At 47.6% G+C, this 21,727-nt stretch overlaps 2 protein-coding genes across 5 annotated transcripts in view; both read left to right on the top strand.

The window, feature by feature from the left end:
* Positions 1-3,827, top strand: part of COMMD1 (copper metabolism domain containing 1) — a 67,901-nt gene extending 64,074 nt beyond the window's left edge. Inside the window, exon 3 of the mRNA XM_064647719.1 lies at positions 3,687-3,827. Within this exon, the coding sequence (XP_064503789.1) occupies positions 3,687-3,794 (108 nt within the window). The 3' untranslated portion in view covers positions 3,795-3,827. The remainder of the gene's footprint in view (positions 1-3,686) is intronic.
* B3GNT2 (UDP-GlcNAc:betaGal beta-1,3-N-acetylglucosaminyltransferase 2) overlaps positions 1-21,727 on the top strand; it is a 79,862-nt gene that overhangs the window by 45,098 nt on the left and 13,037 nt on the right. Inside the window, exon 1 of one of the 4 annotated variants that reach the window (XM_064647709.1) lies at positions 17,774-17,889. The exons of 1 other annotated variant lie outside the window; for it this stretch is intronic. The gene's annotated coding sequence lies outside the window, so the exon portion shown is untranslated. Of the gene's footprint in view, positions 1-17,773; positions 17,890-18,275; positions 18,736-19,106; positions 19,245-21,727 lie in introns of those variants that run through there. 2 more of the 4 variants (XM_064647707.1, XM_064647708.1) reach the window with 2 other exon arrangements.

Raw genomic sequence — 21,727 nt, 5'->3', positions numbered from 1 at the left:
ATGTGGCTTTATATACCCTTGTGTTTCTTCTGCATATAAGACAAGTATTATTCAGACACATAATGCTGCCTAAACTCCTCGAGGGAGCGATGGAGTTCCCCTGGGCTGGTTGGCGATGCCTGACCTCTTCCTGGACTCCTCTTCCTGCAGGTCAGCCTGGGGTGAGCCAGGTGGGATCTGCGGGTGACTCCTGGCCCACCACCTCTTCTGCACAGGACACTGAGGCACCTGTTCAGGTGGAAAACTGTATGTAGTTGTCCCCAGGCATATTACAGTACCATATTATATTGATTTGGAGGTGTTCCCTGCTGGTTTCACTATCCAAGCAAATGTAACACGCTGAGAGGTTTGACAGCCTTGACTCCGGAGTCTTTATTTGTGATACACTCAGTTACTTACATAATATATACTTGATGTTTTTCCTGGATAACAGAGGTAGAAGTTTTGCTTAAATGCAGAATATTTTGTGATCTAGAAGGAAAAATGACATGGAGTAAAAAAAAAAAATTATTTATTGCTTACCCATGAGGAACTCAGAAGTTGTTAACAAGCAACAAAATTTGTTTCTCTGGGAAATGTTATGCTAGAAATTTCTTTGATTCACCTTTTCACATATCTGACTAAGAAGTGGAGAAGGAAGTTCCTTTTTATTTTAATCACATGTCACTGAATGGTTGGGCTTCAGTCCCCCAAAAAAGGGCAACACTTCTGAACTCTTCTACTTTCGTTAATAGCTTTTATTGAAAGTCTGGGCTCTGCAGTTCTTTTAATTAGGAAAAAACCCTCTGTTAGTAAAGAACTTTGCTTACCACAGTCTCAAAACCTGATAATAAGGACAAGGTTTCCTTGCTAACAAGTGAATGCATAACTGCAGCTGTAAAACTGTTTTATCGGCTAGTCCTTCCCAAAAGCAATGAATGTCTTTTCTGTCTCTGTTGACCAAAAAAATTGGGAAGGCTGAAAATTAATGTGGGTTCTTAATCACAATGAAAGGTACTAGGATGTTTGAAGGCACTTTGGGTTTCTGGTGACGTTACAGATTGGGTTTTTACTTATGCAAGGGACAGCTAAATCTTTAAAACATCGTAATCTAAGGCAAAACTCAAGACAGGAGAATAAAATATCTTCCTGAGCAATGAAATTGCATTGAGTCCCAGCCTCTGCAGAGCAAATGACTGCATTGCCTGTACCAAAAGGATCAGACCTAAAACCCTACAATACTCCCATTGCTCCAAGAAGCAGCTGCGTGGGTACAGAAGTCCAGAAGTACTTGGCTGTCTGGCTGTGTTTGCACACAGGCATCAGAAGCTGATGCTTTTTCACTATCTAAGGAGTGTTTTCCTGGTAATTCAAGATGGGATAATTCCTTTACAAAGAACCCTTAATGATTTTACAAGCACCACATCAAGTTGAGAAGGCTTTTAAGAGTGGGTCTGGCGCCTTGGCTGGTGGCTTTAAAATGCAACTGCATTTGGTGTGAAATAGGATCTAACTGGACAAACCCTGTCCAGTTTCAGACTGTTTCGGTTTCTTGAACGCTGTGGAGCTCTCCCTGTGTGAAGGTGGAGTTGACTCCCTCTCCCTGTGACACTGGAAATGACTATGAATAAAAACAAAATGATATGTGAATTCAGAGAGGTTTCTTTTTGTTGTTCCAATATACTGGCTAAAAGTTAAAAATACTAGATGTATCACAGTTGCTAGAAACCATTTTAAGTAGCTGCTCAAACTTATGCCATAGAGAACAATTGTATTTTTTAAAGTTTTCAGCATGTGAGGATTGGTTTTCTAAAAATACATGGGTTTTTTTAAGTATAGTTACTAAGATAGAAAAAGATGTGCTTCTTTTGGTCTCTCATATAAATATTTTTGCAGCACTCTGCTGTTGCAGCTCCTAGACAACCTGATTCAAGTCTGGGGGCAGTTTGTGTTTCTTGGTTGTTTGTTTTGCAGCTCCTTTTTATAGCCCAGGCTCAGGAGTGAAATGGGAGGAGGGGTGGGAGAGCATGTGGGGAGAAAACTTTGGCAGTTGCAGGAAATGGATGTCCATTCCTACACCTTCCTGAAAGCATTGAGCTTGGCTTTCCAGCCTGAAGGTGGGGATGCAGGTGCTCTTCCCATTGCATGCCACCTGCTCTCACAACCCCTCTTGTGCACATACAGGCACCTTTTCTCCAAAGACCACGTCCACCCCCATGAAGGGATCAGCTGAAGTCCAGGTTTCAGCCTGGGCAGCAAACTGTGCTGGGCTTTAGGACTTCGAGCCACTGGCTGATTTGTTCCATTTTGGTTTTGCTCAACTGCAGAGGATCCAAGTGGGCTGAATTATTCTTTAACAATAAGAAGTATATCAAAAGGGATGCCTTGTTTCTTGGTGATCATGAGCAGAGATACCAAGTTTGTTCTTCGCCTGGAGGACACCTTAGGGGAGCAATAAGGAGGTTTGAATTTCACCACTGCATCTTATTTTGTCTTCTTTTTTTTCATGAAGGATATAAACTAACAAAGCATTAAATAAAACCGAAGCTCAATTCTGAGCAGCCTGATTTACAACTCTCTTGGTCAAATTTTAGGTTGGTCCACTTGAGAGTGGATAACCAGACACCATCCAACCCACATGGGAAAATTATAGCTGCTTTATAGCTAAAAGTATGCTCAGTGAGTACACTTACACTTGGATGAAGTGGCAATGTCTTTGTGTAATCAAAGAGTTTCGTTTTGAGCAGTTCACATTCCTTTTAGCTGACAAAACCTGAAGAGGGAAAAAAAAAAAGTCCTCCTTATGCCTTAGGCTCATGAAAAACATCTCCTCCGGACCTAGGCACCTCAGTCTCCTCCTGTCTGCTCACACTCGCCGTGTGATTAAGCCATAAAATCAGCTTTAGCAGATCTTAAAGGTTGCCTGGGCAAACCCTGGCCTGATTTAGTCTGTTGATGGGCTCACATGACTTGGGGTGCAGAGCTGTGGCTGGAAAGCCTGAGATGTCAACAGGAGGCCTTTGAGGTCATCTTGTCAAGGACCAGGACCTAGGGCTGCATAACATGGCACTGCCACTCCTTCCCTGGAAGGTCAGGATAGAAATCAGCCCCTGGCTGGAACACATGTGGAGGAAAGAGAGGTCAAGTTACGGAGAGGAGCTGTTGTCAGATCTTGTCTGTGAAACGAGACTTGTAATGTGTTATAGATAGTGGGATTATTTTGGGGTGGTGAGAAAAGCTGCTCCTGCAGTAGCTGTTCTGTGAAAGACAGCTCAAGTCGTTTTCCTAGTCGGGTCTGGGAAAACAGGGATGCTAAAACTGGGGAGATTTAGCAGGAGCTGAAGAGGCATTTGCTTTGCAGTCCCAATTTGCAGCAGTTGCACTGGGTGGGCTGACACTGTCCAGTTCTGCTCATTTCCGGGGAGAATGGTTAACTGCAGCAGGGGTCTGTGATGTTTTCTGCATGATGCTTCACAAAGCCTCAGGGGTTAACTAATGGATTGCTAGAGATTTGACTTTTCCAGTGCTTCCTAATCAAGGAATGTTTTGAGAGGTACTTCAAGGCAGGAAAATATTCAGGAAGATACAAGAAAGCCCACTGCCAAGTGGAGTTAAGGTGTCAAATTCCTCACCAAACATTTCTTTCTGCACAGTGATCAAATGTAGTTATTTTTCTCAAATATTGTTCTTGCAATTTTGTTTTGTAGGAATCGGAGTTTCTCTGTCTGGAGTTCGATGAGGCCAAGGTGAACCAGATGCTGAAGAAACTCTCAGAAGTAGAGGAGAGTATGACTTTGTTGACTCAGACTACTTAATCAAATAAAGATATTGCAACTTAGAAAAAAAAATGTCCCTTGGTATTTTTTCATAACTCCTGTTTCTGCACATAAAATAGGTGACAATGGTTAAATTATAAGTGGATGATGCATTCACAACCAGACATGGGCTGAGTCACACTGTGAAGATTTCTCATCCACTCCTCCTGGCCTCTTCACCAAGGTAGCAGCAACATTGTTTGCACAAAGCTTTGCATAACCAAGCCTTAGAATGTAGCACAGCTTTTCTCATTTACCCCTCAGTCAATTTTGGAGTCTTCCAGATGCTGTAAATGCTGGGCTGGATGAACAGCAAAGGTAAATTGGCCCGTTGTGACAGGAGAGAAATGAGCAGAAGAAACAGGCAGATTAGGGGGTACTCATGTTTATCCTTCCAAACCATGGGCTTTATAGGACAAATCCACCTGCGTGAACTCTGTCTGCTTAGAGCTTAAAGCCCGGGAGAGCAGATGAAGTGCAGCGAGTTCAGGGAGCAGAGACACAAACGCGCATTTCCGTAAAGGGGAGTCCCTGTGCTGCTGAGGATTAAGTGGTTCCCAAGGGTGTGAGTTGGACAACCTGGCTGGCCTGTCCAGTGAGACCTTCCCGGTGCTGTGGGGAGCCAGGGGACAATCAGGGGAGCGTCTGTAGGGCAGTGGGAGGTGCTGGTTTCCCAAGAGGAGCAGTCCTCCTGCATGTGCAGATCACCTGATCCAGCTACTTCTGGCGATCCTTCAAAGCCACTTCTGATGTGCTTCCCCAAGGACCGTCCACCCTCATCAGCCTTCTTGGCTCTTGAGCTGTAGTGGTGCAGCCCTGGCGCCGAGCTGCACGGTGTGTTTGAGAGGCCAGTGCTTTGTCAGAGCACAGTTTAACTTGGCTGCTCTTAGTCCTGTTTGTCATGGTTTGTTTTGACCTCGGAAAGCCTCAGATTAAACCCAGAGTTTCTAGTGTGTGTGTGCATGTTCAGCTTGGAATGTGGGTAAAAGGAAAATGCCCTTTGCAACCTGGCAGGCCCCATGAATAAAACAGTTGTGTGAAGAAAGCTGAACGCAGGGGCAGATAAGCAGCACCACGGTCTGCACTGCCCAGGTTGCTGTGGCTCTGGGCAGTTGTGGGTGCCCACATCTCTGTCGTAACTGCAGAGCAGCTGCTGCCCTCCCAGGGAAAGAGGCCTCACAGGAGTGTTTTCAGTGTCATGTGTTTCTGTCCAGGGGTGCAATCTTGTCATCTGTGTCTTAGCAGGGGGTCTGACCACACTTCACTGCCTTTTTGGTGCAGGAGGAACTGGAGGGGCTGTCTGGGCAGGCTGACACTCGCACAGAGAACGAGGGTCCCTACAGGAGAGCTGCCTGCTGGTCCGTGAAAGGGGGAGGATACTGCCTCACTGGTTTGCTCTGTTACTTAACCAGAAGGTTTGCACACACATTTGGTTGGAGGCTGCATTGATTCTTCCCATTTTATATTAGCTTTGCAAGCAACCTCCTCCTGAGCTGAAATTATACTGAGGGCTTGCACCAAGATAGAGATGACAACATAAAATGTTCTGGTGCCATAACTAAAGTACTCCTCATTGCTTCTCCTTGTGAATTTATTGCTTGTGGAGTTGCCAGATTGTACTTGGACGCAAAATCTCTTCAGAGCAAGGGAAGGGCACCTTTTCCCATCTGCCTGGTCAGAAGGGAAAGCACCACTCGAGCCAATTTGTGTCACTGCCCAGGGAATTAACGTTTCCTTTCCCTGTGCCTGTCCTGCTGCCGCCTTGTCTCTTGGAGCCACCTGGTTCTCCCCTCTGTCTCGTGGAGGGACTGCACAGCCCACAGCATCTCGATTTCCCCACATGCCTTCAGCAGATAACTTGTGAGAGAGGAACTGGTCTGTAACCACCAACTGATTCTCACACTGGTCACTGGCTGCGTCACTGGCATGAAATGAGTGGTTTGTGACTCTCTGAGCTTTCCATTTTCAACAAAGTTCATTAAAATGTTTTCTGTGTTTTAGAGCAGTTTAGTTTACAAAAAAAAAAAAAAGATTAAGGTCAGAGAAGGATCATGTTCTTAAGTAACTTGCACTGTGTCAAACATACTTATTGTTTTATTTTAACATGGTCAGAGGATAGGAAAATGTGCTATAAATGGAAATTAAAGAGACACAAACTGGGAACAGATGTCAGGAAGTATTATTTCATGCAAAGAATATAAATATGTGGAATGGCTAACAAGGCAAGGAGGCTGAGGCAAAAAATCTTGGGGACATTTAAGACATTGGATACTTCCCTAGTTGAGGTGTGAAGTTAAAAAGGGGTACATTTTTATGGGTGGATGCTTCTCTCTCTTCCTAATCCTCCCTCCACTGAATATCTAATGATCCACATTTTCTTCTTGGTGGATCTTGGTAAACTACTGTGCAAAAAAAAAAAAAAATAGCTGAGTGTGTTGAGGACTGCACTCTGCTCACCCCTTTGTGAGGGCAAAGATGTCACTGGGCAGCAAAATCATTCCTGCTTCACAAAATTGGATGTAGGGAGGGAAAGAGGATGCTGTGCTTCCCCAGACTGCTGTAATCCTCCGCTGCTGCTGGGGCACAGAGGACAGATTTGCTCCTTTAGCAGGACCATTCCTTCCTACTGGGATGGTCTGTGTGTGTCCATCCATCTGTCCCTGCCTACAGTGTTTTGAACCTATTGGCCTCTTTCAGCTGAACTTGGAGGAGATGAAAGGCCTCTGATGCCACTCACTTTCTTGAGTGAAAGGCACAATCACCCATGGCTTTTGTTAAGATTCACAGACGTCACTTGCTATCTATGGTCCTGCTAAATATCTCTGTGGTGTTGGCAAGTGAGAGCTCCTGCCTGTGCACTTCAGGAGAGATTTCATATTCCACCCCCAAAGCCCAGATACCAGACTTAGCCTGCATGCGTGGCCAGGCAGCTCCTGCAGTGGCTGGGGCCACACGTGGATGCTGCCTCCTGCATGGATCCAGCCAAGAGACATCCCAGTACAGCCCTGTTGGCCATAGTGGTCTCATCCAGTTTTGGAAACCACTGCTTCCTGCCATGACACTGGCACCTGTGTCTGTGCACTAAGCCGGTGTGACACTGGGGCTCTCGCCTCCTTCTCCTCTTCCTCCTTCCTTCAGTGAAGCAGCCACATGACAGCGTGCCCCAAATCGAGCCTGTCAGGCAGTTTGTAGCTTTACAGCAAGGACTGAACAGCTCAGCACAGCCAGAGGAGGAAAGTGAGGGAGATGGGGAAGCAGCAGGAAGAAAGGCTGAAGGAGGGCACCTGCCCGAGTCCCATCTGAGAGGGGTTTGTTTCTCTGCCTAATCCTCAAAAGCAGCCAGGGAAGGAGCTGGGACACCACTCCTGCTACGCTCCAACATCCTTAACCTTAGAGAGCTGCCTTTCATGCCTGCCCCCCTGCAGCTGTGCCTGCCTGCCCCCTGGTTTACTAACAACTAAAAACCACTTGTAGGGGAACTACCACGTGGCTGGGGCAAGCTTGGTTTCAATCAAAGCCTGGGTCTTTAATCTAACCTGCATCGTGTTGGCAGAGGCCGGGCAGGGAGTGTCTGGGAAGATACTGCCGGGGCAGGGGACAGCACCCAGTGGCACCGTCAGCTTCCTCCTGCCCCACTTCTGCCGGCAGTTTCCTGAGTGACAACATGCAGAAGCCACAGTGCATTTGCCCTGCGGTGAGCAAAGGCAGCTGCTGCAGCTCTGGCACCATGTTCCCGATGACTCACCCTACATGTGATGTGCAGCCCATCCTGAGTTCTGCTGCCTCTCACTGAAGACTCACAAGCAGCCACTGCATGGTTGTTGCAACCTTCAGCTTGTTCTTCCTTACATGTCACCTTTTGCACTGCTAAAACGCCCTGCAATTTACTCCTGCTATCGCTCCTTCTTCTCTGGGCATTCCTCCAAGTTGCCACTCGTTGTATGATCTGGTGCTCCCTAAAATATCTGCAAGTCCTGCCGCCTTCAATCACGTTACACAATTGGCAAGCCCTGCATCCAATCTCTGCTTGGCAAGACAATTACTCTTAGCACAGTTTTCTTCTTTCTTGGTCTGCATATGCCCAGAACTGATAAATTTTTTAAGTACTTTTCTAGGCGTATCTGTATTTTGAAAAAAATAATGGTTTAGGCACACCATTCTTTTCCAAATCCAAGCCAAGCAAGTGCTGTATTTCATAATGCTTTGGGCCTTGGAAAGCGGCAGATGATGAGGCATATTTATTTTATATTGGTGTTGATTTACTTTCCCATTATCCAGGTTACTTTGTTTCATTTTACATTTTTTTATTTATTTCTTACAGGCCCTTTTTGCAAGTGTAAATATTAACATTTCGCGCTCCTGTTGTGTTCCACGGGGGAAGGATTTTGCCGGAGCCCATGACCTCCCCATCTTATTGTGCTTTAACTTTTTGATAAACTGGTCGATATTTTGAGAGATTTTCTTTCCTGTATGTCAGTTCTTTGCTACATATTGATAAAATAAATCATTTTTCTGAGGAGATTTCCTGATTTAAATATTTACTGACCGTTTGTAGATGCTCCAAAAAGTTTTACCCAAAGACTCACACTTGCCGTACGTTGCTCACAGAAATGTTTTCTTCTCCTTCTGGGGCATTTCAACAGTTTATTCATTCGATCCAAATATTTATAAAGAGGTGCTCAGTGCTGGGAACAGAGGGAGCCTTTCTAAGATGGGGAATGCAGTGGTCCTTTGCAGTAGCCACTGACGACTTTTTAATGCGTTACGTTTCATGTGGCTTGCAGCTGGAATAACAGACGGTGACTCCTCACCTTGAAGCTGGGCCTCTTAAATTATTCCCAAATCCCAGGGAAGTGTGGCTTGGGGTGTCATTTAATCCAACGTGGAGGGTAGAACTGCACTCCTGGCTCTCCCTGGTTGTGGCAGGAGATAAAAGGGGGACAGGCAGCCGTCACCATCAGCGCTTTCTCCTCTCAGTGCAGCAAAATACAGCTCTTTCTACTCACACAGGTCACACTGGTTCAGCCAGTCCTTGCCAAAGCTGTGGATGGGTCCCCCCCTCTCCTCAACAAGGACATACATACACCAACAAAGATGCCTTTTCCTGGTAGCATGAATCCTGTGGGTGATCCCCAGGGCCACAGAGGACATGGTGTGTCACCTCCCATGAAAAGGTGGCAAGAGGGATGCAGCTACAGCCTCACCTGGTGCAAATCCACCTCTGAACTGCCAGCACCACTTGGGAAGTACTATTTTGGGATATCACCTGAGCTTGTTGTCCAAGCACAAAATCATGGGCAGTAGAGGCTGCTGCTGTGAAACTTTCCTCCCAGATGTAATGGGGTTGATCGTTCCCAAGGTCAAGTCCCCAGATGCCTTGCCCTTCCTCCTTCCTTTTAGTGGTAGCAAGGCAGATCTTGCAATGCAAGAAATTGCAGGAGAACAGGTTTGGAAGCATGTGAGAGGGAGTGGGCCCGGGCAGCTGGGGATGGAGAGCCCACGTGGGGGGGTTTGACCTTGGGGCATTTTGCAGGTGGTCCTTGGGGTTATCGCAGCAAGCAGGACCCAAGGGGAGGTCCCTGAAATGCAAAGCTGTCAGAGGACATCTGTCAACTGGGAGGTAAGAAATATTTCTCCAAAGACATCTTCCTGTTTCTCATTCCCCCTGCGTGCAGGTGACTTGGAGCTTGCATTTTAATTCACTTAGTGGCCACAGCGCTGCAGCTCCAGCACTCAGCCATTAGCTCTTGTAATGAGATGGTATTGGAGAATACACAATACCGGATAATGGAGTAAATGGCATTTTTGGATGCCAGCAAGGGTCTCAGACCCTTAAGGAGAGACATTTACAGGGGTGGATGGGAGAAAATCAGTGATCACAGCACAAAACTCAAAGCCATAGTGTTTCTGAGAGGAGCATGGGAGGAAACAATCATTTGGGTTTGATGATATGTAATTTTTCTGCCATACTTCCTGAGCTTTCTGGCCAGTTGGCAGCCTTGGCTGATACAGCACTACCAGGAAATTACATGATATAGTGCATTTTAGTAATAAGTGGCACTTTTCCTGCCTTGTAAATCAAACCATTTCTGGCATTAGAGTCTTCATGGCATCTCTGTTCCTGGCAGCTAAAGAAACAAATAAGCAAAGCTGCATCAGAAGTAGATGGCAGGCTCAAGCAGACAGAGGTGCCTGTTTGATCCCAGCCACCTGTGAGTGGTTCAGGCCTCTCCCTGTACTCTCAAAACACAGCAGCCACCCCACCACCCTCTGCAAAATATGTGGTGGCTTGGTGAGCTCTGGCCTCATCTAGGCATCCTTAAAATAAACTCACCACTGCAGAATCTCAGAACAAATCTGCATTTTTCTACGGCCGAGGAACACAGCGTGTAAAGTTAATCCCCTGTTCCAAGATCCTGCAAGGCAATGGTATGCAGAAGTATAAGGTTAAAAAAATGCCATCAAGAAGCAGTGGCTGGGAACCATAAATACCTTTCAGGCAGTCCTTAGGCACATAAGGAGATGAGCAAGCAAAGCAACTGGAATTTATAAACTTACATAATTAATTTTTCTTTGCAAGGAGGACAAACATTCCCATGTTGCAGCTCTCTCAGGGCCTTTGACAACTGGGCTCCTTTCTATAAATAATGTTATGTAAGTTTATACATTTCAATTAGTGCTTGTTCTAGCCTCTCACAGCCCAAGGATGTTTTCACTCCAGTTTATTATTTCAGCTGTGGATAGATCATTTTGCCTTGATGCATCTGTAATGGGATTTAAATTAAGATGCTTGCAAGCAGCATAATAGTAGTGAAATAGTCTTTGAAAAACATTGGTACATACCCAGTGAGAAAGAAAGAAAGAAATTAACTTTACATTGCATCATCAGACGGAATGTCTGCACCCGCCTGCGCAGGGCAGGAGCCGGATTTCTCTGTCTGAGGGAAGGGCAAGTGCTGTACCTGGGCTGCGTTGCAGGGCTGCTGGAGAGATGGTGTAATGGCCATGGGTGTTTTTTCCCCAGAGCACAGGAACACCTCTGAGTCATCCTACAGCCCGGTAACTACAGCATGCTGCAATCAGAGCTGGCAGAAATGCTTAACCCCAACGGCTTAATCCCCAGCCATTGCAAATTAGCACAGCTCCATTAACTCCAGAGGACTATTTACATGGGGGAGGTTAAATATGTACAGGATCAGGCACAAAACCTGCAGCAATTGTGTACATGGGGCAGTGGTTTACTAATTTACGAGGCAAGATCTCATCTGTGCTGTGTGCTGGTTTCTGAAGTTTTATTTATTTATAGTGAGCACATCCATGTCAGGGGCATTTCTCCATCAAGCAGCATGAGGAAAACCCTTCATTTACTCTGATTATGTTGCTGATCCCAGCCCATAATGTGGGAGGCATCTCCCCTCTATGTCATTTTTCAGTAACCCATAGGTATGAGTCTAAATATTAAAACTAGATATGTGGATTATTTAATTTCCCATTGTCCTGGTTTTTTTTTATTTCTGAAGTTTATCTGCAGATCCTACAATAACAAGAAGCTTTCTGATCTCCTTCTTTGACATATTGTAATTCAGATATGCAGGGGGCCACATCCTGCACTGCAGGTGGGCTCAGTGTAATGTGGGCTGGGTAGTAATGAGTGTGTGTAAGTCAGCACTGTGGCACAGCAAATTGCCTGTGGCCTCTGAGGTGGCTTTTAGGAGCATAAATACATGTGAAAAGGTTACAGGAGAACTGCAGGTCCTGGGGGAAATCAGATGACTGCCTGGGAGAAGCCATCAGAAGCCAGATGGTGCAGGACAGGGACTTCTGAGCTGGGAGTGAGGCCTCAGGGTGGTCTGCATGCCGGGCACCCAATGTGCTGGCCAGGTCCCTGCACCTAAGAGCTGACACAGAGGCTGCAGGCAGTAGCAGAGCTGAAACCAGGGCTTGCAACTGCTGTTTTGACCCCAGAGAACTGGCACAAATCTCCTTCTGCATAGGGCCTGATGAGTGCCTTGGAGCGTGCTCCAAAACAGCCCAGTTAGGTCCCACCCCAACCCTGCAGCTGTAAGAATGAAGCTCCCGAGACAGAGCCACTCTCTCCACCCTGGTTTTGGAGACGCTTCTGCTCATGCCATCCAAAGAAGGAATCACAGAATCAAATAGGTTGGAAAAGACCTCTGAGGAGCTCTCAGTGAGGAGTGCCAGCCCCAAGCCCAGTGACAAAACACTCTGTGCCTCTGCCACTGGTCTGCAACTCCCATGGGCTGAGCAGGATTTCGCTCTGGTAGCAGGTGTGAGTGCTTTGCCAAGAGGTTGGGAGTGTCCTGAAAAACCTCCTGCGCACGGTGTTGGCGTAGATTCCTTTGCCACCCAGAAACAGCCAGCTTGGGTGTCAGCACCCTCCCAGATAGAGGGGTGGTTTTAACTGGAATTGCCTTACCCAAGCTGGCACTGTGGGAGTCCAAGGGAAATCACACAGAGGAGCCTCATCCAGGAGATGCCTGAAGTCAAGATGATTTAAAAAAAATCTAGGTGACATGTGAGGACTGGCAGTTTTCCCACATCTGAGATTTTGCTGGTGCTTAAAACTGCATCTGCTAAAAAATAAAAGCAAAGCAGAAGCAGTTCAGCTGAAGTGGGTCCAGTACATTTTCTCCCAAGTGTAAATAGCTTTCTCACCTTTGAAGAGGCTCAGCTGCAGCTTCTTCAGTTTTACAGCTCTTCAGGTCTTTCTGCAAAACACTGTGGGAAGCCTCTGAGCTGAGGGAAGGAGAGGTGTAAGGAGCTCATGTTTCCAGAACACAAAAAAGGATGTTTTATACACAGTACGTGCTTTTTTTGCTTTTTTTTTCCGAATAATTACTGTTCAGTTTCTGCTAGTATAGCAATTGAATTTCAAGTAGATTCTTCTTCGTCCTCTTGCCTGCACTCTGCACTGCTGTGCCTTCTGTTTGCAAGCAAAAGGAACCCCACTTGGAGGAAACCAGTGTTAGTTACTGCAGCCTTTGTCTGAAAAAGGCAGGTATGTCCTTCTAGAGTAGGGAAACACTGACTTTAATCCAAGCAGCTCAGGGAGTAATTATTTTTGGTAAATGTGAATCAATATGAGCACAAGGCAGCTCTGTCCACAGCTTGCAAATGACAGCACACAGCATAGCAGGGGCAAGTTTCTTTCCACAATCTCTATCCTGTCCTGCTTTCCCTGTACAGCAAACTGCAACGCTCCAGAAGAAAAAAGTGGTGCTCTGAAGCACATGGATGGATGTGCCAATCTCTTCAACTCGGGTGGTTTTACCAAAGCTGAACCTACCAGCCACATCTCCCCCATCTCACCAAGGAACAAAAGCAAAGGGAGGTGGGGCAGAACATCTCTGTAGAAGCTGCTCTGGCTGTGCTGGTTTGCAAGAGTGTGGCAGGGGGAGAAGGTGGGGAAAATGATGACTGTGTGAGGAGACCACTGAAATGCTGTGTTCATGTCGCTGGCATGACTTGCTGACAAACGCTGCCTACCCCGGAAGAGGCTCTTTGCTTGTTTGAATTACAGGCTCAAGCATTTGGGTAGGAAGAAACAGATTCATTCCTGGAGGGACTGAGATGCTCCAGCTCCAATTGCATGTCGTCTTTGCTTTTTTATTTTGTTCTTATTGCTGCTGAAGTGCTCACATGCCACAGGAGCAATCTTTAGGCTCCTGTTATTATTTAAATTTTAACATCTTATCTCCTGTTCTTATCCTCTTTGGTCACAGAAGCACACTCAGGTTAGTCCCACGATTTCCAAGTGTCCTCCAGCCACGCTGTTCTGTCCACAAAAGTCAGACAGATCTGTGTCCTGGATAAGCTTTGGTCCATCACAGAAAAGGCCAGCTGCACTGGCCTTATGGGAGGGCTTTGACTCAGGAAAACCAAATGACTATTTACAAGAGGGAGGTTGGGAATCATTCCAATAGATGTATGCCTGCAGCCAGCAGTATTTTCAGCCAAGGTGGTGAGTTTTGGAGCAGGGGCTGAGATGTCAGTAATATTACTGGATGTGGTGTGAGGGGTCTGGGACGAGCACTTCCATAATGTAAATGACTGCCAGTCCTTTTCCCTGTGGAAAGGAGCTAGTCAGTGTTTCCAATGGGATGAGTGCTGGTCCCTTGTGGAAAGCTGCTGTGGGGGATGAGCCGACCGTGTTCACAAGGGTGGCTGCAAGCAGGAAAATCCTGTGCCTGCTGCTTTCCAGTAGCTGGGGGAGGACAGGACGTGCCTGCAGCCACTGCAATGACTGAGAGATGTGGGATGGGACGTGCTGTGATGTGGCTCCCCCAGGAATGCAGCACATGGCCCCCTGGAGCGAGTGCCCTGAGGCTGGTCCCCATCTCTCAGCAGCCTGGCTCTGTCTGACTTCTTGCTCTTGCTTTGCTGCAGTGGAACAGGGAGAGCAAGATAACCTTGAAGGTTTTATAACCTGAGACTCATTCCTACTTCTCCTTTGCTCCTGGCAATGTACCAATTATTAATTAACAGGCAAATGCTAGAGAAAAGGCCAATGTACATAGTCATTTCCATAAATGTAAATGCAGCAGTCCCTAGGTCAGCTTTTATTAACAGTGAACCCAATTGCTATGAATAAATAGCCTGGAAAAAAACCCCAGAAACTATTCTGAACTTGATAAAAAGTGAGAACTGAATCCTTTTAAAAGATTCTCTTTTCTGGCTGTCATGCACATCGTCCTACCTGTGAAAAACCTCAGGCAAGAAGAATTTGTGTCACCAAGTGATATAACATCTAATGCCCTGAACACACAACTTCCCTGTAACCTGCTACTGGGAAACGTTTGGTGCCCTGCAACTCCCTGACAAGGGCTGTACACTGCATCTAATCATGATGCTGAGTGAAGGTGGTATTTTTGAATATGTAGGCAAAATAGTTATTCCAGATTCAGACCAAATTAAAGTTGCTGCAATCAGAAGCATTTGCTTTCTTTCTCAGGAGAGGAAAAAAAAAAAGAGCAACAATTTACTACTGTGTCCGTCATAAAGCTTAGCTTTACAGACCTGAAACATGAAAATCCTGCTTCTTCTATTGAAGCAAACTGCAGAATAACTTCAATAGCACATTTTTCAGGCCTCCCTTAGCTCCACCCAAACACAACCGGCCATCCAGGAGAGGTTGTACATCTGTGTTTAGATGTGATCCCTTGTGTCCTGCTTCATCCTACAGTGCATGCTGGAGGTGGCCTAGGGACTGTACTCCCTGGAAGATGTAATTAGTGTCTGCTTCATTGTCAGTGCTTTAAAAAGTATATTTTTATGAAGTTACTCCTTACTCTGGCACTACCTGTCTCAATAGCTGGATACCAAATCCTCTTTCTCAGCAGGCCCTGTCAAATGAACAATGTCAACAACAACAGCAAAAGCTTGGGAACAGCACATCTGGGTGCTGGTAGGAGCTGTTCCTCAGTAATTAATGGATAAGGTTGTATCAGGTCATGACACAAGATGGCAGGACATTGGGTGGATTTGTGTCCTTGCTTGGCAGTGTTGCTTTTTCCTGCCTTGCTTGCTGTAAGCGATAGGGCCTGCCAAAAAGGGAGAAAGATATATAAATAAAGTAAAATACATATGAATCTGAAGTGGCTGAGGTGCTTCTAAACAAGATGGGGTGCTGGCATGGGCTTAGCATGACCCTGCACTAGCCAGCACAGGCAGAGAGGGGTGTAGGAAGGAGGCTGGTTTAAAGAAGGTAGGCTGTCTTTCCACATGGCCTTCCCTGCTCCCTCACTTTGCAAAGGAGTTGGTGAGCCTTTTGTTAAGCCAGCATGCCCACTTGTCCCCTAAACCCCCGTGGGGACATGAACTTAGGGGTAGGTGTCCTGGCCCCCAGTGAGAGTTTGAGGGGCAGGAGGAAAGGAGTGGTTCTCAGGCTTTGCAGATCTCATCTCAGGATGGGATGGGGGAGAGAGTTGCTTTGTGGGGTTGTTTGTGCTAATGAGACTGTTAAACCTGATGACTGTCAGGGGAGATTTGAGTTTAGAGCTGGAGCAGTTTTCACGCCATTGCAGCGGGATGAGGTGCAGGACAGTGCTGTGCTCACTGGTACTCAAACCAGGACCTGTTAATTGGCAGCATCAGTAAGAAAACTCCCCAGACTTAACGCTTTGCCTGGTATTGACTCACGGATTTGGGGAAGGTTGATCTGCCTGCTTGGGAGAGCAGGGCTGGAAAGTGAGCTCCGGCCTCACCCTTTGCTGGTGTTTTTGGGGTGTAGCTGCACTGAGCACAGCAGGGACATCACAGTGAAGCAGCTGTTTGAAAACATGCTGTGCTCCATGGCAATGTTGGTCCTAGGTGTTTTCCTCCTTTCAGCTAACCCTCGAGGCTGCCAATTGCATCAGGGAATATATTTGGATTTAAACACCTCCCCCCCACACAAAGGTTTCAAAATGCAGCCCCGTGACCAGTTAAGTCGGTGTGATTACAGAGGAGCAGGCACGGCCATGGGTGTGGGACTGGGAGAAGTGTCTTTCCCCCAAAGACAGCAGACCATTTCACCATTTTCCAAACTTTTCAGCTTTAATGTGTTTTTCCAGGCTCCTTATCACCCGGTGTTACATGATACACTGCTATAGTTGATCTTTGTTTTCTTTTTTTTTTCTTTAGTTGATCTCAAAACATATTGTTATGAAATCTCCCATGTAATGGAGCCAAGCTCTTGGCTGCCAGACACTTAATTCTCCTTTCCAGCCCTGTGTTACTTAATGGACAATGATGCTTTGCTGATTTAGGGTAATTCCTCCCTTTGCTGTAATCTTTCTGTGTTGATGAAAAAGACAGCTTTACTCAAACGTGAAGTACATATATTAATATTTGAAGAGGAATGAAATATGCAACGTCTCTCCCAATGCACTGTGAATGGGGACGTTTCTTCCAGACTCCTGAGAGATTTCAAGAGCAGCTCCAAATGTCTCACTGCAGGTTTTCCACTGGCATTCATTGGCAGAGTATGGGGAGCTCAGTATGTGCTGTGGGTACTCGTGATGTTTGCCAAACCAGTTGTGTTTATGGCTGTGCACATCAGCTTGTGCTGATGTGAGTCTTGGGGAAAATGAGTGCTGTAAAATGGAAGTGCATCAGTGTGTATTTTCGTGGATCACGGGGACATCCTTATAACTCCCTTTGCAGTGAAAACAGCTTTTAAGTGATTGTGCCAGGTGACATTGAGATAATTCCTTTGGTTGGGCCTCTCCTTATACTGGACTCAGAATGCAGGTGCTAAAAATAGAAACAAATTGGCATGTGTTCATTTTCACCCTGTACAGGACAAAAAGCTGTGAGGTTCACGTCCGTGAGAACTGCTGGTTGCTATTGATCTGTCCAAGACTGAAGACTCCACTCTTTGCTGTAGCAGCACACATTTTTATGTTTTATTTCAGTCAGCATCCCAGGTCTTAAAGAGATTCCTTTAGTTTGTTTCAGCAGGGACGTTTGGCTAGGATTTGTAGTCTCATCAGCTTAGTAAGCAAAGAACAACACAAAAAATAAAGAGGGTTACTAATGAATGAGTCATGAGTGATTAGTATCAGCCCAGAAGGCAAATCTCCAAAATCGGAAATTCTCAGAAACTTATTTACTCAGGGAAGCCTCGACAGCCTAAAACACTCATTTTCTCCTCCCTCCTGGTCTCGGTGACAAAAGCTTTGAAGACGATCCACGTAAAGGTGGGCCAGCTGCAATTACCTGGCTTAAAAAGGAGGAACGTTTAAGAGAAAAAAAAAAAAAAACAAAATCACGTGGAACGGCATTTTCCAGCATGGATGAGGGGCTGATGCCGTGTGGGAAAAAAAAAAAAAAAAAAAAAAGGAAAATTGCCAAAAGGTGAGGTAGGGCGATGCCCACACAGACAGAGCTCGCTGCAAAACACCCCATCCGAGCAGGAGGGAGGTGTCACCCGGGGCCACCCCCCCCGGGAGGAGGAGGGTGCCCGGCTCGGGGCTGTTTCCATAGGGAGGGAGCAGCACCTGGCCCGGCAGAAAGGCGAACGGCAGCGCGGTGATGTCCGGGGCGACACCTCCTTCCCCTCGCTCGTCCCACAAAAAAACCCACGTTTTTTGAGGTAAATACCGTCTCGTTTTACCGGCTGGGCTCGGGGGCGGCCCCGCGGAGCCCCAGGGACGGGGGCGGGGTGGCGGTGGGAAGGAGCAGGGTGGGGAAGGCAGCTCCGCCCGCCCGCGCGTCTCCTTAGGGACGCGGCCGTCCGGCAACCGCGGGGGCCCCCCGTGCCCGCCCACCGCTCACGTGCCCCGCCCGGGCCCGCGGGGCGCGCGCCGCGCGCTCTCCGCCAACCCGCTGCGCCGCCGACCGGGCTGGTGGGCGGGGCCGCGGCGAGAGCGCGACGCTCAGTGCCTCGCCCCCGCCCGCCCCCCGCCTGCAGCGCGCGGTGCGGCCGCGGCGGCGCCTGGCGGGGGTTGGAGGTGGGGGGGGGAGAGGAGGCGGCGGCGGCGGCGGCGCAGGCGGGCGGTGCGCGCGCCCGCGCGGGAAGGCGCGCGCCCGGCTCCGCCACAGGGCAACAAGTGAGGAGGGCGCGGCCCCGCCCGCCCCCGCCCCGCCGCGGGTGCGCTTCCCCCTCGCGTCCGGCTCCGCGCCCCGGCCCCGCTCCGCCCGCCGCGGGCTCTCGCACCTCAGGCGCGGCCGGCCCTGAGGGGAGAGAGGAGCGGGCGGTGAGCGCCCGTCCCCGCGGGGGAGGAGGCGGCGGCGGCGGAACGGGACGGGACGAGCCCCCTCCGCGGCGCCGCCCCGGCATCGCCCCTCAGGTGCGGGGGCCGGCGGGGCCAGGGCAGGGCGGCGGGCCGGGGGCGGGAGCCCCGCGGCGAGGGGCAGCCCCGCGGGCGGACAAAAGCATGGTGGAGGCGGGGGCGGCGGCAGGAACATCCCCGGCCGAGACCCGCGGCTGCCGGGCAAGGTACGTGCGGGGAGGGTTGCGGGGGGAGGTTCGGCTGCCGGCTGCGAGAGGAGCTTAGGAGGGACGGGGCGAGGGGAAATTGAAAAAAAAAAATCATTTTTTTAACTTAATTTTTACCTCCCCTGGTTTTCCAGGTCGCGAGGTTTTCCTTCCTCGCAGCCCCCTCGCTTTATCTGCGCGCTGACCGCTGTGAGCGGGCGGCGGAAAGGCGAACGCTCGCAGACCTGCATTTACTCGGAATTTGATGTTTTGTTTTGTCGTGGGTTTTGTTTTGTTTTTGGTTTGTTTTTTTTTTTTTCCTTAGGGCTTGGGGGTTTTTTGGTTCGCTTTTTTTCCCCCCCCCGAGCGGGAGGTGCCGGGCGCTGGGAGGGTGGGGTTACACCACGCGGGCGCACGGGCAGCACCGGCGGCCGGCACATGTTGCAGCCCAAACCAGGCGAGAGGAAAGGCGGGGAAGAAGAGGCACGATCCGCTGGCATGGATGAAACTTAATCCAGCTCAGCCCCACCGTATGTTTTGTCGTCGTTTGCCTTTTTTTTTTTTTTTTTTTTTTTTTTTAATTTTTTTTTTAATTTATTTAAACGTGGGGAGGGCGGAGTTGGTGCTGAAGCCGTGAGCTTTTCGCGGAGAAAGCCCAGTGCTGCAGTGCTGGGTGCTGCTGCAATCCGCTCCTTGGCTGGAGGGGAGGGCAGCGCCCGCCGGGTGCGGAGCGGGGAGACCCGCACAGCTCCTGGGCTCGGCTCGTGTCGGCTCATCTCAGCTCGTTAGCGGGCTGCAACCCAGTAGGTTAATTATTAATATCTGCCAAACCCTAGGATTCTGCGCTACAGTGTAGTGCTGAGATAGTGGCTCTATAACGTGGACTTCGGTGAAGCTGAAAGGGGGAAAATTACGTTTTTGCCAGAATTGGCCCTGAATATATGTGCTCCATCACGAGATGATGCTTTTTAGTCCTTTAAACTTCCTGAGACGTACTGTACCCCGTCGGGGGGGGGACTTCAGGTTACTCGCTGTGATTGTGGCTGAACTGCAGCTCGCAATTCATTAGTCATCCTGCAAAAATTCGTGGTGAAAGTTACTTGAGTAACCCTTTAATCCGGCTTCCCAAAATGCTCAGTGCTCTTGGAGTTGATTATTAAACACTAATGTTTAGTTTTAACTATGCAAATTAAGAGTTTGCGTGGTACAGTAGAGGTTTTTTTCCCTGTGATTTTTTTTTTGTTTGTTTTGGTGTTGTTGTTGTTTTGGTGTTTTGGTTTTTTTGTTGTTTTGTTTTTGTATTTTGGACAGAGAAAGTGGGTTTGGGCACAGAACAATTTAATCTGGATACGGGAAGATGCATAAAATTACATGCTAGATATATACTCTTAAAGTTCTTGAGGAAACATGATTATAGCGTTCTCCTTTGAGGAAATTTCTGGTAAACTATTTCTCGCCTGTCTTTACAGAGAGGCAGCGCGGAATTTAGTTCTCTCTTTAAGCTGCTTGAAACGGTTTCATGTTCTTCTTTGCAGTTCCGCTTTGGCGTCGGGTCCTGGTGGTGTCACCGAGGGCGTGTGTGGAGGGTGGGGTGGGGGCAGCAGATGACACTCGGGTGAGTGGTACAGTCGGTGTTTCGTTCAGGTGGCTGCTGGCAAGGACTGCCTTGTCACTTAGTGACCCAGCCTAATGCCTGAGAAACTACTGGAGGAGTTGAATTAGCTGCCAGTTATTACGAAATGCGGGGAGGAAACGAAACAGAGAATCAGCTTTTCTCATTCAGCAGATGTAATTTCTGATGTGTTTTGCTTGTTCGGGTTTTTGTTTGTTTGGGGGTTGTTTGTTTTTTTTTTCTTTTCTGGGGCCGTGAACAACGTGAGACCATAGTAGAATCCTTAAAAAGCAATACTGCCACGGAGGTGAATTGAAATACAGAATGTTTGTCATATACAAAAGACAAAAAGACAGTGCTGTCGGTTAGAATCAAAATATTTTTGGCTTAAAGGAACCCCTTGTTTTGCTGCTTGCTTTGAGCGTATGACTTTCTGCACGAGATGTTGTGCAGTACAGTTGTGTGGCTGTATATTCCAGCCAAAAGCTAGAATTTATTTAAAGCAATTTTGTCATCTCTGGAGCCATCATGCATGGATTTATGCTCATGTCTTTTCTCCACATACTATTAAAAGATGAGAAAAATGCCGGAAAGTGAGATGCAGCAGCAAGGTAACACTGCTGAAGGGACTTGTTTTGAAGGTCATGCATTAGATTAGTGGGAGTGCAGTGAGCTGTCTGATGCCCTGTGTCATGATAGGTAAAGCTCACAATTCTCCCTAGAGATTGTTTCTAATGAACACAATGTTGTTGGTGGTCAAAAAAATTATCGTTGTTGCCTGGAAGCTCCTCTTGAAATTCTTAAATACTTCTGGATAATGAAGATGATGCTGAGGAGGTCAGCATACAGGCAGTGTTTGCTCAGAAAGAAAAAGTAGTGTTTGACAAAAAAATAAGAAGCAGATAAAGTGGTTTTGTATTGCATGCTGACAAATCTGTGCAACTGTCTGCATGAACATATATACACAGTGTATATAGAGGGGGAAAAAAGCAGGATTTGAGTCTTCATCTTGCCTACTATCAGACTCCTTGGAGAGCAAAGTCTTTCAGAGGAATGCTCCTCCATGGTGACTTGTCAGCGCTTAGACGATGAGGAATTGTCATTTTACTGCCACCTGGTGCAGCTATTTTTGCAGTGGGACTGGCTCTGACAGGGATTTTTCCTGTTGGCTGTGTAGATCCAGTTGAAGGAGAACAAATGGTGGTGACAAAAGACTGTGTCAGTGCTGATCCTGTTGAAACATATGTCCCCTATCACAGCCAATATTGTCATTTATCACAACAGTCAAGAAGCATTGATGGCTTGTCATTGATATGTGCATTTGACCAAAATCTGTATAGTCATGTTGCTCCAAATTAACTAAAGGGTAGGAAAAAGATTGAACAGTGTCAATTAAAATCC

The sequence above is a fragment of the Pseudopipra pipra genome, chromosome 3 (assembly GCF_036250125.1).
Source record: "Pseudopipra pipra isolate bDixPip1 chromosome 3, bDixPip1.hap1, whole genome shotgun sequence".
NCBI classification, from domain to species: Eukaryota; Metazoa; Chordata; class Aves; order Passeriformes; family Pipridae; genus Pseudopipra; species Pseudopipra pipra.
Note: the sequence above shows the minus strand (reverse complement) of the source record. Positions and strands in the feature narration are given on the sequence as shown.